This window comes from Mastigoproctus giganteus, chromosome 5, assembly GCF_048544385.1.
Source record: "Mastigoproctus giganteus isolate SK-2022 chromosome 5, ASM4854438v1, whole genome shotgun sequence".
NCBI classification, from domain to species: Eukaryota; Metazoa; Arthropoda; class Arachnida; order Uropygi; family Thelyphonidae; genus Mastigoproctus; species Mastigoproctus giganteus.
In genome coordinates, this window is record NC_143579.1 from 235945321 (window position 1) to 235960096 (window position 14776).

Consider the following 14776-nt stretch of genomic DNA (forward strand, 5'->3'; position numbering starts at 1 on the left):
CAGGCAGATATGAAGTTTTCTGAGCAGTGCAGACAGTTTGCAAGAGTAGCTCATGGTGTCTTGTCAATGAATTTTTCTAGCAAGGATAAGGAAGTGATTATCCCCTTGTATAAGGCAATGGTCAGGCCACACCTTGAGTACTGTATACAGGTCTGGAGGTCTAATTTTAAGTAGGATGTAGAGCTGTTGGAACGAGTACAGAGAAGGGCAACAAGATTAGTGAATGGAACGAAGAGTTGCTCTTACGAAGAAAGGCTTAAGTTTTGCAGATTACAGTGTCTGGAGACTAGGCACTTGCAAGGTGATCTGATTGAGGTGTATAAAGCCTTGAATGGTTTGAGCATGCTCAATGCTGATGGGATTCTTCTTCTTGCTCAGAATGATCACCTGAGAGGGCATAAATTCAAATTGAGGAAAGACAGTTGTAGGATAGATCTGCGGAAGTTTGCCTTTAGCCAGCAGGTAGTTGATTGGTGGAACAGACTTCCATCTTTTGTTATGGAAGTTGATAGCCTAAATAAATTTAAGGCTGAGCTGGACAGGTATTTGGAACGTATGGAGGGGTGAAATGGGAGCGTTTTTTTTTTTGGCTGCATAAGCTTGCTTTCTTGCATCGTAATGCCTCTACTAATGCTAATGTACACAGCTACAAACCTTCGACATTCAGAAATTTTTAACGGAAAAAAGCAAATGAAAGCAGGATATTTTTACTCCAAAGTTTGACCTTGAAATTAAATTTCAATGCCAACACACATTTTATATTACGATATAGGCTATGGATTGCATCTTCAGGTGGTAGATGACTTTCATCAACCGGTAAAATACCACCACTTTGCTTATTGGAGGCTTGAAGTGGTGAAAGCCATGTTTAGTCTCTAGAGCAAAGTTTCCGGCATCCCCCTCTCCCCATACTTTTCCTTCAATCCATGCACGGTACTAAGTACTATAGGTTTTGATACCTTTCGTGTTTGGGGTTCTCATAAAAAAAAAAAAAAAAAAAAAATACTGGTGGCGCCTCCGTAGCCAGGTGGGCAGGAGCAGCAGTGCAGTGCGTAGCACACGCTTCTTGATTAGACCGGGGTTCGAGCCCATGCCCACCAAATACGGAGGATGCGGAAAGGTCAGGGAATGACACTGCATATCCTCGGAGAAATATGGCCTTAGTTGCTAATGCTCCTAAAAACCAAATAACAAACAAACAAACAAACAAACAGCATACTGGTAAAGTACACTCTCAAAAATTAGTGTATCCAAAATTATTCTGTCTGTGGATATCTATTTGGATTATCTGTTGAACACCACCAACTGATTATCACTGCATCAAGAAAGATACCCTTGTAGATTTTGCTCTTTAGCAATGTCGAGTCAAAATTTCATTTATAGCAATGGCTTCGCTGTCTAGAATTGTCTATTAAGAGCATTTCCAAAGTCTCATCAGAAAAAGAGATGATCTGAATTGAGTTTGTTTTTTCACCTCACAGAATAACCTCTCACACTGAACAAGACTTTTAAGGAACTGTTAAAATGCCAATCATGGCTTGAGATAATTTGTAATATTTCAGGATTCCTGGTCCATTTGTCTGTTCCCCAACCAAGAACCACTGTATCTCAATTCTTTCTTCTTTCATAAACAACTTCTTGTAAAATGACACTGAATGCAGAACCAGTACTGCAAAACATCTACTATTTCATCTATTTATTTATATTCCATGATACTGAGAGGTGCTGGAAATCTGTCCACAAAATATTTCAAATTTGAAAAGGATACATAACTAATTCAGCCAACTGATTAAATCTGTGCTATCATTGCAATTATACTGACATCAATTTTAAGTTGGGAACTTGCACATCATGCTGCCTCATCAAAAAAGTACTTCCTCACTAAACAAAAGAACATAGAATCTTCTCTTGTTTTCCTCTCCACAACCTTGCCAGCATGACGAAAACATTATTAATAGTGGCATATGATGTAAGCTTAATTATAAAGCAACAGCCAAAAAAAAACAACTTCCCACATCACCTGTCCATCCTTTCCTATAATTTGTCTAGCTCTTCCTTGAATTTATTCAAACTACCCACTTCCACAACACATAGAAGTTTGTTCCAACAATTAACCACCCACCGGCTGAAGGCAAACCTCCACACATCTATCCTGCAACCATCCTACCTCAATTTGAATTTATGCCCCTTCACTGTGTGTGGTCTGAGCAAGAGGAAGAATGCCATCAGTATTGGGCTAGCTTAATTTAGTCTGCTATGATAATCAACTGCAAAAAGGGAAGAATATTTAACTATAGTAAATATCAATAAAAAATGTTCATCTGCTTCCAGATAAAGGCATACTTCCTTCCTTTCCAGGACACATTAATCATATGGACAAGGATAGCCTATTATCAGCAAATGCTCAATCTCCTCTTTAAACCCCAAGATCAGATTTGCTAATTTCTGACACTAACAAAATGAGTTGATGAGAATAAGATTGCTCCCTTGCATCATTAATCCTCTAGAGCAGTGGTTCTCAAGTGCAGCAATGGTGGCCACCATGGCTGCACTTGAGAACCACTGCTCTAGAGGATTAATGTTTTGGAGTATTATGTTTTGTTGTTGCATTGCAATGGTTCTATTGCATTTACCATTTTATTTTAATAAATTCTTGTTTTTCGCATGTTTGTAAATCTTTATTATTATACATTAGACTACCTGAAGCGTAAAAAAACCAAAACAAGATTTATTACTATATAACTCATGTAATTAATAATAAAGATTCTATAATTATTTCTTCGTATAATTCAGTTAATATGAAAATAAAAATTTAGAAACTTAAAAACCACATAATGGTGTTTGACCACCCATCCAATATTTTTTAATTTGTTTTTATATTTGAAGTTTAATAGCAAAGTATCAAAGTAGTTACAGTTTTACATGATATTGTTCTACAAAACTCAAAATACATGTTTCTCAGCTGACTTCAGGACAGAATCATAACATATTATTATTAGTTACAATTTTTGCAATCACTTTAGGAATTTTATTATTCCTATTATATGCATATAAATTCTATCTATTATTGTTATCGGTAAAATATCTTAATAAAAAAGGAATTGTGCGGCCACCAGCTAAATCCTATGGCCAAATTTGCTGCCACCAGAAAAGAGTCATGAGAACACTGCTCTAGAGAGCACGAAAAAATCATAACAGCAGATGCATAGCTGTCATTACTTCACAATCATTTTTTTTTTAAGAAAAAGGGTGAGAAATAGTTTAAAACAGGAAAATTTATTATTAATTCTGGCAACATACAGTGCAACCAGTTCAAAAAAACATCATTTGAAACAGTCTTGTTATCCAAAAAAATGAAAAAATATTTTCCAACCAAACATTCAGCCAAAAACTGGAGGTGAAATCAGATGAAAAAAGATGTTTTTATTTGGTTTTTAGGAGCATTAGCAACTAAAGCCATATTGCTCCGGGGATATGCGGTGGTCATTCCCTGACCTTTCTGCATCCTCCGTATTTGGTGGCTCACGGGCTCGAACCCTGGTCTAATCAAGAAGCATGTGCTACGCACTGCTCCTCCTGCCCACCTGGCTACGGAGGCGCCAAAAAAAGAAGAAAACCATATATGATGCTGTATAGATTTTTTTTACATAACTTTTCCAATTAAAAAATAATTAATATCATACTGGAGGAATACTAAAATTCATAAATTACATGATCCTAATAGCTATTTAAATTCATAAGTTTCATTTAATTTATTTATTATCTGAGGTATCAAATAAACCAGTGTGACAGCTAGAGGGTTAATAACACCCAATACTAATACACCCACAGCTGGATTTACCAGGACACAGTGGCAGAATTGCTCCAGGGCCCATGACTCCTCCTAGATCAATGCAATTCCTATGAGGAGCTTTTTAGCTCTCAATATTTATATGCACTAAGGCCCTAGATTATTTAAAATTATAACATTGCTAATACTAACAACTCATCTTTAATTTTCATATTTTATTTTAAACACATGTTGGAACTTCAAAAATTAATAGTGTTTAATATGTACCTGCTGAGCAGAATCTAGTTTGGGAATAGAAAATTTATTAAACAAACTTTGAAAATGAGCCATTAAAAGTAGTAAAGTCAACTTTTTATTATTTTAATATGATTCTTATTTTGTATAAAATTAGAATATCAATCACAAATTAAGTTAAGTACTAGATGTAGCAAAACAATCTACTATGATTATAATTTTAAAAAATTACATTGTTTTCATAAAATGAAATTGGTAAAATGACCAAATTTATGGGGATAGTGCACAGTCTCTGTATACTCTTTGGTTGCAGTCAGATCATCTCGTTTGCAGTTGGGAATATCTGGATGCACTGTATTCCAATTCAATGATCCAGGTATAGAACCCATTTTTTCTATCAATAAAACAGTGAAAGATCACAAAAAAAAAATTAAAAGCACAAAACTTATGTAAACAACAACACTCATCTGACAGATGACTGAAATATTTATAGATCAGCAACTGATGAAACCTGAACTTTCTAGTTAAAGAAATCCCTGTTGAAAGGTATAAACTGTTACAAAAAGTTTATGGGAGTCAACAATATTGAAGGGTTGAGTTTTTGAATGGCACAACCAATTTTTTGAAGCAAGAGAAAATTTTAAGTGACAGTTTTTAATCGAGAGACTTCATGAATTGTTTTATAGCTGACATTCATATAACCCACAATATGCCAAGTGAGTGAAAACTGATGTAACTTCATGTTATTTGGAAGTACTGAGAAGAATGTAACTCAAAAATTAATCAATAATGGGCAAGAGTACTAAAAAAAGAAATCACCCTCATCTCACAGTTTAAAGTACAGTATACCCTCATCACTCCAGTTTTTAGACCTAACATAACAGGGGCATCAATTATCAGTGCTAAGTGCCAGACTTTTATAAAGGAACCTCAGATGTTTTCAGACTGTTCAGCAGAATATGCCCAATCTATTACACATTATCAAAACCATTCTTGAATTTATGTCAGTTCATGATATTGGCAATGAATTTTGAATCTATAAAGATAAATCATATAACATTCAAAAAAGTTTAAACCAGAAATCAGGTTTGATATTAATCCCTAACCTAGCATGTCAGTGTATTTTGAGGATCCCATGCTTATCTCAGAAAAAGTTACCCCATTTATAACCTTAAAAATCAGAAAGAAATAATTCAAAATTGTTCACTTTTTGAAGCCACCCATATTTTTAATCATCTATTATAAACACAACTGTGAAAAATCTATTTCTGATATTAAAAATCATATTTTTAATTTAAAATAAAACTCCCTCTGCAGAATTTTATATGTACACTTTACATAATTTTATCAACTCCCATATTTGGCCAAAATAAAATGTAAATCGAATATCCTTATTCACCATCATTGGTAATGTAAATTGAAAAACCTGTGTGCTTCAACAACTGGACACCAGCCAGACTCGTCTGTAACACAAAGCCGCAGTGTAATTGGAGGAGCTGACATAAAATGTAAAACCAGTATGCTTCAATAATTATATATGAGAGAAACAGCTAATTTTAAATTCTTGTTTTTCAAATTGCCTTTAATTATCGAGAATAGGCTTAACTTGATCCTCCATTTTTTCTCTTTGCACAATAATTAACTAACAGATTTCAGGAATTTTTAATCGGAAAATCACAGAAAACACTTTTGTTGAAAGGTATTGGGAGTTTCAGCTGTACGAACTGAATACACAAAAAGCATAATATCACTGAAATCATGTGGTGGTCCAAAGATCCTATACACACCTGGCTCGACCAGAATTTAATAAGTTAAATTTTAATACAATATAGTTAAATTAGTTAAATACAATATTATACAATTCATATTGATGTGGTTTTTTTGTAAATAACTAGGTAATCATGTAAATCAGGTTATTATAAGCAAAATGCTAACAGTTGAAACCAGTAATATAAAGGCCACTACACACGTTCAGGTAACCCTGTCAGTTATGCCTGCACAGGTCTACCGGAGCGTGTGGATGATAAAACTGTACAGTTATTTTGATCAGCACAGGCGACTGGAGGAAATATGAAAAATCATTTGATTTGCCTGAACCGAAGTGGCAGGTGCAGGCAAACCAGAGCGCATGTGTAACGACAGGGCAGGCGCACTGCCAGATTGGGGATTTCCCTATTCGACTATCATTAATAATTATATAAATTCTATGAAAAAAATTCACTATTAATTTTGTCACTGATTAATACAAAATTTGCCTGAATTAGAAGTAAATTTTAACTTTGAATATCAGAGTGTCAATAAATATAATTTATAGTAACAGCAATAATAAAATTCATTACTATATTATTTTATTAAATTTTAATAAATCTAAGGGATTTTTCTGAGAATTTCGCTAAAATTATTGTCAAAAATTTAAGATCTTCGTAACTTCTTTCAGTTGCAAGAAATCTCAGAGTTGCAGTTAATCTCTCATGCGGTGAAATGGCCATCTTCATAACAGTATAATTTTTTTAAATTACTGGAGTAGCTAATGAAAGAAGCTCTAAATAAGTTTCTTCATTCATCTGCAAATAATTATGCCAATCTTTAGGGACCAACTGCACTTAACAAGTTCACATGTGAATAAACTTTTCTTTTTTTCAACCATTCTTTGCACCATATATTACGTTTTATTTTATGTTTAAAACACTTTATTGCAAATAATAAGCCAACTATTGCTAAAATGTCGTCTGTCGATGCCATGGTCAGCCGACTGAATGAATGGTGACAGGTGTGGATGCACTATGGGTGCCCGGTAGACCTGTACAGGCATGCCTGCATAGGCATACTGACAGGTTTACTGGAGCGTGTGGATGCACTATGGGCACTATGTGTTTCTGTTTTGTAATTTTTCTTTTTTTTTTTTTTTTCCAACTAACTACCCCTTGATTCTTTTGACAAAATATTAAACCAAGTAAAATAATGAGAGAATGAAATAAATAAAAAAGCAAGTAACCAGGAGGGGAATTTACTGATTAAACAAAAGTAATCATCAAATGTTAAGCTGGACCCTTAGTTTTGGCCTTTATATTACTCATAATCTATAACTTGGTGATATATTTTTTTTTGAAAATTTCATTTTATTTAATCTTCTGTCACTCGTGCCCTCAATTTAATAAAGACACTCCAAGTGGCATCTGTACAATAACTACTTTTTGTTTAATTATAAAAAATTAATTTTTAACGTTTTTACTGAATTGAAAATAGTGATATATTAAGATTTGCTAACCCATTAAAAATAGTAAATGAAAATACGCAGAAACCAATAATAACGTTTTTATCATATTCTTTAGTATTTTCAAGATCAATGAACCCCCTCTGCATTTAGGAAGCAAAATCAAAGCTCTATGATAAGAATAAACAACTGTCGCTGGCATCTCACAGGCACCACATGGGAATATGAGAATTATCTAGAACAGCAGTTCCCAACAGGTGGTTTGTGAACCCCTGGGGGTTCACGAAAGGTTTCCAGGGGGTTCACAATAAAAATTCTGTAATGGCGTCTGCTTAGATTTACATAGGTAAACTACAAAATAAAACTAATAATGAACAATAAAATAAAATTAAATTAAATAAAAAGTAAAAATTGCCAAAGAAAGAAACCACCATCTCCCATAATTCCTTATAATTAGTTTACTATCTTACAGTAAAAAAAGGTAAACTGCAGCCATTATCAACCCACATGCAGGATGAAAGCCTCCTCAACAATTCATGTTGAGGGAAAATGGACCATAATCTGCCATGCTGGTCCAGTGCGAGTTGAAGATCGACCGTATTTAGCAGTCAGGGACTTGAACCCTGGTCTACTCAAGGAGTGTGTGCTACTGCACTGCCACTCCTGACCACTCGGCTACGGAGGCCTTACAGTGGGTCGATAATGGCTGCACTTTACCTTTTTTATCTTACAGTATATCATGTTAAATAAATATGTTTTCCATAGTAATTTTTTTTTCATTTTCAAGGATTATTGTTATGTATAGTTACTTTTTTTTTTTAGCGTATGATGTGAGCAACACACGAAGTAACCGGTTTTAACCTGCTTCGTTTGTGTATTGGTCATGAGGTCCAACCGGACAGTACAGCAACATCGTAATATTCAAGCCCGAGACGAGATTCAAACCCGAGACCTTTGGGTTGCCAGGCAGGCACTTTACCCACCCGGCTGGCCCAGTCGGCCCTATAGTACTTAGTATCGTGAACGGGTTAAAAAGTTGAAAGAAAATACTTGTTGACATTAAACTTGAACTTCTGTAGATTGAAATTTTCAGGAAATACGTATGTAGGAAGGTGGTTCCAGAAAACAGAAGTTGAATGAATAAATGAGGAAGAAAAGTTGGTTCGGTGAGTTTGAACTTGGACAGCAAAATGACTTTGACTGGTTGTGGCACGTGTTCGGACTGCTTTGAAAGAGAGAGCAGGAATTATAGATGCCAATTCAGAAGAACAGCACCATGCAAGTATCTATAGAAAAGGCATGCAACAGAAACAGAAAGTCTATGAGACAGAGAGTGAAGAGACTCTGTTAGAGATGAGTCATTAATTAACCTAACTGCCCTCTTCTGAATGGAATCTAGATGCCTGAGAGAGATTTTGGGGGCACCGCCCCAGTTGTATGAACAATATTCCATGGTAGGGTGGATTTGCAATTTGTACAGCTGTTTGGAAGAAAAGTAACGCCGAGAACGAAAGAGAAAACCCAGTTTATTTGATGCAGAGGAAGTAATATTTGTAATATGCTTTATGCCAAGAGCGATTAGAAGTCAGGATAATACCCAAGATCTTGCCTAGAAATCAGAGTGTCATCGAAGATAAGCATAGGAGTAGAAGAATCCTCTTTGCGAGATATAAGACAGGACTGAGTTTTAGAAGGAATGAAATTAAGTTATCTTTACCCCACTGGAGAATTATCTGGAGATCAGCATTTAAGGATTTGGCAGTGGACACTCGAGAAGTTGAAGCTGTTTTGAGTAGGGCAAGGTTTCTCAAACTGGAAGGTGGAATGCAATGTGCTATCGTCAGCAAACCTATGAATAGGATTTCCGGTCAATGGAAGAAGGTCATTAATATACAAGAGGAAAAGAGTGGCAGACAAAGAACTGAACCTTGGAGAACACCAGCATTAGTGGACAAGTTAAGACAGAGAGCTGTCTACCATCAACCTGCAGTGAGCGGTTAGAGATAAAACTGGGTACCCCGTTACAAAGAACAGCTAGCAAATCACAGGATGGAAGCTTATTTAGAAGACCTTTATGTCAAACACGACCAAAAGCCTTTGAAATGTAAAGAGAAATGGCTTGAGTTTCACTAAACGTTTTCATTGAATTTGTCTATAGATGGGTAACATATGCCAGAATACCAGTGGAACGACACTGACAGAATCCATACTGACGACGTTGATCAGATGAAAGATTTCCAGATAGTTTTAAGAGTTGGTGGTTAATTGATTTCTCCATTACTTTGTAAAGAGTAGAAGTAATTGCAATGGGACGATAATTAGATCGGAGGGATTTGTCACCCTTTTTAGGAACTGGCTGGATATGAGCAAATTTCCAAAACAGAAGGAAAAACACCTTCGGAATAAGAAAGTGAAAAAAAAAAAGATGACACAAAACAGGAGTAAGCTCAGGAGCGCAGGTTTAGAGAACAAGTGGAAAAATACCATCAGGACCTGCAGATTTCTTAGCATCAGATTCATCAAAATCCTTCTGACAAAAGCCCACATGAGGAATTGAATGGAGTGTGCTGGGAATGGTTTGAGATGATTTACCAAAATCATCAATACATGAGTAGGAAGAAAAATAGGATGCTAGCAGGTCAGCTTTATCTTTGGCTGATGTGGCAACAGAACCATCTGGTTTTGTCAGAGATTGGAACAGAGATGGGCAAAAATTGCAGCCAATAGCTTTGGCAAGAGACCAGAATGCTCGCTACCATTTGAACAAGAGGCAAGTTTTCTACTCTTAGCCTGTTCAAAATCTAGTTTAGACTGCTTTAGAAAGTATAAATAATTAAATAATACTTAATAATAATTTTTATAATTATGTAATGTCGCTTATAAGAATGTAGTACTCGAAATATTTTATAATAAAAATTCTGAAATATTATATGATTTCAGAGAATATAGGCTGAATGGTTCACATCTAGACAAGACTTCAGTTATAGCTCGGACACAGCATGGTTTTGTTAAGGGGAAGTCTTGCCTGACCAATTTGATTGGATACTATGATGCAGTCACAAAAGAACTGGATGCAGGGAATAACTTTGATATTATATACTTGGATCTTAGAAAGGCTTTTGATACCGTTGCATGGAAGACTGCTGCACAAATTGGAGCAGTGTGACATTGGAGGCAAATTGCTGCTATGGATAAAGGGGTGGTTAAGGGGGAAGAGGACAGAGAGTGGTAATCAATAGACACTGCTCATCGTGGACTAATGTTATTAGTGGAGTCCCTCAGGGTTCAGTATTGGGTCCATTATTGTTTTCTGTATTTATAAATGATATTTATGATGGTATATCAAGCTTAATGTCCAAGTTTGCAGACGATACGAAGGTTGGCAGGGTTGTCAAGGACACTACTGACACTATGCTGCTGCAACAGGATCTGGAAAGGTTGAGCAGATGGGCTGAGAGGTGGCAAATGAAGTTTAACATTGACAAATGTAAAGTACTACATATGGGAAACAGCAACCCCAGAGCAACATATCAACTCTGTGGTACTACACTGACAGTGGTAGAGAATGAAAGGGACCCGGGGGTGGTTGTGCAGGCAGATATGAAGTTTTCTGAGCAGTGCAGACGGGCTGCAAGAGTAGCTCATGGTGTCTTGTCGATGATATATAGGAATTTTTCTAGTAGGGATAAGGAGGTGATTATTCCCTTGTATAAGGCAATGGTCAGGCCACACCTAGAGTACTGTATACAGGTCTGGAGGCCTCATTTCAAGAAGGATGTAGAGATGCTGGAACGAGTACAGAGAAGGGCAACAAGATTAGTGAATGGAACAAAGGGGTGCTCTTACAAAGAAAGGCTTAAGTTTTGCAAATTACAGTGTCTGGGGACTAGGCACCAGTGAGGTGATCTGATAGAGGTGTATAAAGCCTTGAATGGTTTGAGCATGCTCAGTGCTGATGGAATTCTTCCTTTTGCTCAGAATAATCACCTGAGAGGGCATAAATTCTAATTGAGAAAAGACAGATGTAGGATAGGCGTGAGGAAATTTGCCTTTAGCCAGCGGGAGGTTGATTGGTGGAATAGACTTCCATCCCTTGTCGTGGAAGTTGATAGCCTAAATAAGTTTAAGGCTCAGCTGGACAGGTATTTCGAATGAACAGAGGGGTGAAGTGGAAGTGGTTATTTTTTATTTATTTATTTATTTATTTTATTTATTTATTTTTATTTTTTTTTTTGGCTGATGTTGCATAAGCTTGCTTTCTTGCATCAAATGCCTCTACTAATGCTAAAAATTCAATGAGAACCCAGATTTCTGAATAAGGTCATCACAGGTGATGAAAGATGAATATTTCGATATGATCCTGAAACAAAAGGCAAGAAAACAGTGGAAAACAGAGTCAGAGGTTGGGAAAAAAAAAAAAGTAAGAATGAAAAAAAATCAATGCACCAGCTTACATAGCATTATCAGTGAGGAAATTTCTAATAGAAAGCATTAGCAGAGGCATATGATGCAAGAATGCAAGCTTATATAGCATCAGCCAAAAAAAAAAAAAAAAACTTTCCCATTTCACCCATCCATTCGCTCCAAATGTTTGTCTAGTTCTGCCTTAAACTTATTTAAGTTGTTGACCTCCACTGCAACAGATAAAGTTTGTTCCAACTATCAACCACCCACTGGCTAAATGCAAATTTCCACACATCTACAATTGTCTTTCCTCAATTTCAATTTATGTCCCTTCAGGTGAGTAATCTGAGCAAGAGCAAGAAAGACAGATGCTTCAAACAGAACATACTCCCTATTCCACCAATTTAACACCATCTGACTTCGTTATATTTGCAAGTATCAAACTTCACTAAAAGGAGGCACATTTTGGAGTTTTGGAGGAAATCAATCAGTATACATTGAAGGCACAAATTTGGTAAAGAAAACTCTGTAAAATCCAACACACACATGCTAAAACAATTCTTATTTTACAACCCAGAAATATTCAGAAGACTTAAAATAATAAGGAAAGAAAATAACACTAATTTGTCCCATTTTGTGCTCTTGTAGGCCAAACTAGAAGGATGAGAATGGTTTTAGAGAAGGGTCAACTGGAGATGAGTCCATCACCAAGTTGTTGTTGTTATGGGGGTTTGATGGCACATAAGCTACATAAGCTACTTTGGCTATAATGCGACCAAGTTGTTATGTGAGGTACCTAGAAGACAACTAATATTAACCATGACATTTGAACAGTTGTTTGGTAAAATAAAGATTAAAAGTGTCTGATGTGTGAAATGTATATTTAAAGAGTGATTAGATAAATATTTTGATAAAGTAATAAAATATTAAACAAGAAGACATTTATTTTTGTTTATTTTATCAATTTATATTTATTTTTAGTTTATTCATTTTTTTTAGTTATTTTATTATTTTTTTTAATGGTAAGTGACATATAATGGTAGTGTCCCTATTTATCTTCATATTTACCTTTATATTTATATATATATATCTTTATTCCTACAATCACCAGGTGCAAATGAAGCCTAATAAAAAAACCTTTTATTATTTTTATGTTATTCGATACAAAAAATTAATAACTGGCCATGTCTTGTTCATGAGCAAGTAGCGATTCGAACAAGCAACATGTGCACTACGGACCAAAACTCCAATACCACACATAACAAAATGAAACTTCAAGCTGCCACTTTAATCAGGAGTGTGCAATGGTATCCAACAACACCAATGTCCTGGAGCATGATTGGTGATATAAAGGGGAGGGGGGGGAATACTTTTGTTATGTTTCATCATAACAAAAGTTATGATAAGTTATGTTTTTTTTTTTTTTTGTTATGATGTTAATTTCATCATAACAAAAGATTCTGGGATACCTTCTCTGTTGAGACCAGAGTGATGTTCCCATATCCAGGGTCACACCGAATCGAGCATTTGTACTCCACTGCTCTATCAAAGTTTTGTACAGTACTATATATTTCACTCATACCCTAACAAGACACTTATTCTGTACTAGAACACGTAATGATGCAAGATTTTAATAAATGACAACCAATGACAATTCTAAATTTACAAAATTGTAAATAAATGTTTATTATCTCAGCATTAATAAAGAGAATACCGGCTGAATGATGATAGCACCTTGTAAATATAGTACACCATCAAAATAATAAAAATAAAAAAGGTGACTTCAGAGCCATGCTTTCGCGATCTACATCTTATAAAACGGAAATGTCATAGACACTTACCATACTAACAAACAACCCAAAATCAAAAGTTTTCGGTGGACACGAGATTTAATAAACAATCAGTTCAATCATTAATATCCATAATGAATCACGCTACAAAGCAAAATAAAAACATTCAAATCTGTCTTCACACCAACAACCGACTGAAACTAAAAAAAAAAAAAAAAAAAAAAACACACCAAATATATCATGGCGCCCCCTTCAATAATGATTTGTCTAATGATCATGATGAGTCGGCCAGAAGACAAACCTTCAATACGGTGGCCAATAGGGGGGAAATCCGGTAAACGTCCCTCCCTGGAGTCTGAATAAATTGGAGGAAACACTGCCTGTGATCTGTTGTATAGTAGCTTTCGTTTCGTATGTATTTTACAAGTGAAAGAGACTTTATTGACACCATCAAAGAAAAGCGTCTAACATGGTATGGACATGATGAAAACATGTCCGTACCATGTTAGATGCAAGAAAACAGATAGCAAAAGGCTATCCTGGAATGGATACCTCCTGGAAGAAGGAGAAGAGGAAGACCTAGGAGGACATGGATGGATGCAGTACGGGAGTGCATGACAGCCCGAGGCTTAACCGACAAAGACACCCTGAACCGCACTTAATGGCGGGAAAAAATTCCTAACGAGAAATAACTTGTAGGCTGAGGAAACCCATTGTAAATGGAAACACTCCTCTTGAAGAAGAAGATGTATCTTACATCAAAGTTAAAAATTCGAGCTTAATCTTTATTACTGTCAATTACATAATCCATCATCGTTATAATCCGAGCATAAAAACAGTCTAGATCCAATCAGATGAAAATAACATGTTTAATTTCAATTTATTTATTTTCAGTTTATTTAAATTTTGGACAGCTGGTTGGGTACACTTCACTCAGTGGGGCTCTAGGAGAAGTAGATCAATATTCACTTCCTTGAAAAATGGGTGTAATTGATTCGCGGCTAACATGGACTTTGGGAATTTACTGTACAATTTTGATGCTGTATTAATAGTTTTTGCAGTATCTAGCAATACATTGTCATTTGTTTAGTGTTTTCTTCCACTAGGCGATGGGATATGCACCATTCCTGTCAGTTTGCTTCTTGAGCATTCTTCATATTTTTTCAATTCGCGAACTAAGAGGGAAGTGCCTTTAGCATTAGCATTAGCATTAGTAGAGGCATATGATGCAAGAAAGCAAGCTTATTCAGCATCAGCCAAAAAAAAAAAAAAAAAAAAACCCTCTCCCATTTCACCCCTCCGTTCGTTCGAAATACCTGTCCAGTTGAGCTTTAAATTTGTTTA

At 35.6% G+C, this 14776-nt stretch overlaps 1 protein-coding gene across 2 annotated transcripts in view; it reads right to left on the reverse strand.

Moving 5' to 3' along the window:
- LOC150086301 (ubiquitin-protein ligase E3C) overlaps positions 1–13637 on the reverse strand; it is a 298426-nt gene extending 284789 nt beyond the window's left edge. Inside the window, exon 1 of one of the 2 annotated variants that reach the window (XM_090374458.1) lies at positions 13484–13637. In XM_090374458.1, coding sequence (XP_090230584.1) covers positions 13484–13486 — 3 coding nt within the window. In that variant the 5' untranslated portion in view covers positions 13487–13637. Of the gene's footprint in view, positions 1–13111; positions 13213–13483 lie in introns of those variants that run through there. The other variant, XM_090374459.1, reaches the window with a different exon arrangement.
- Between the last annotated feature and the right edge of the window lie 1139 nt (positions 13638–14776).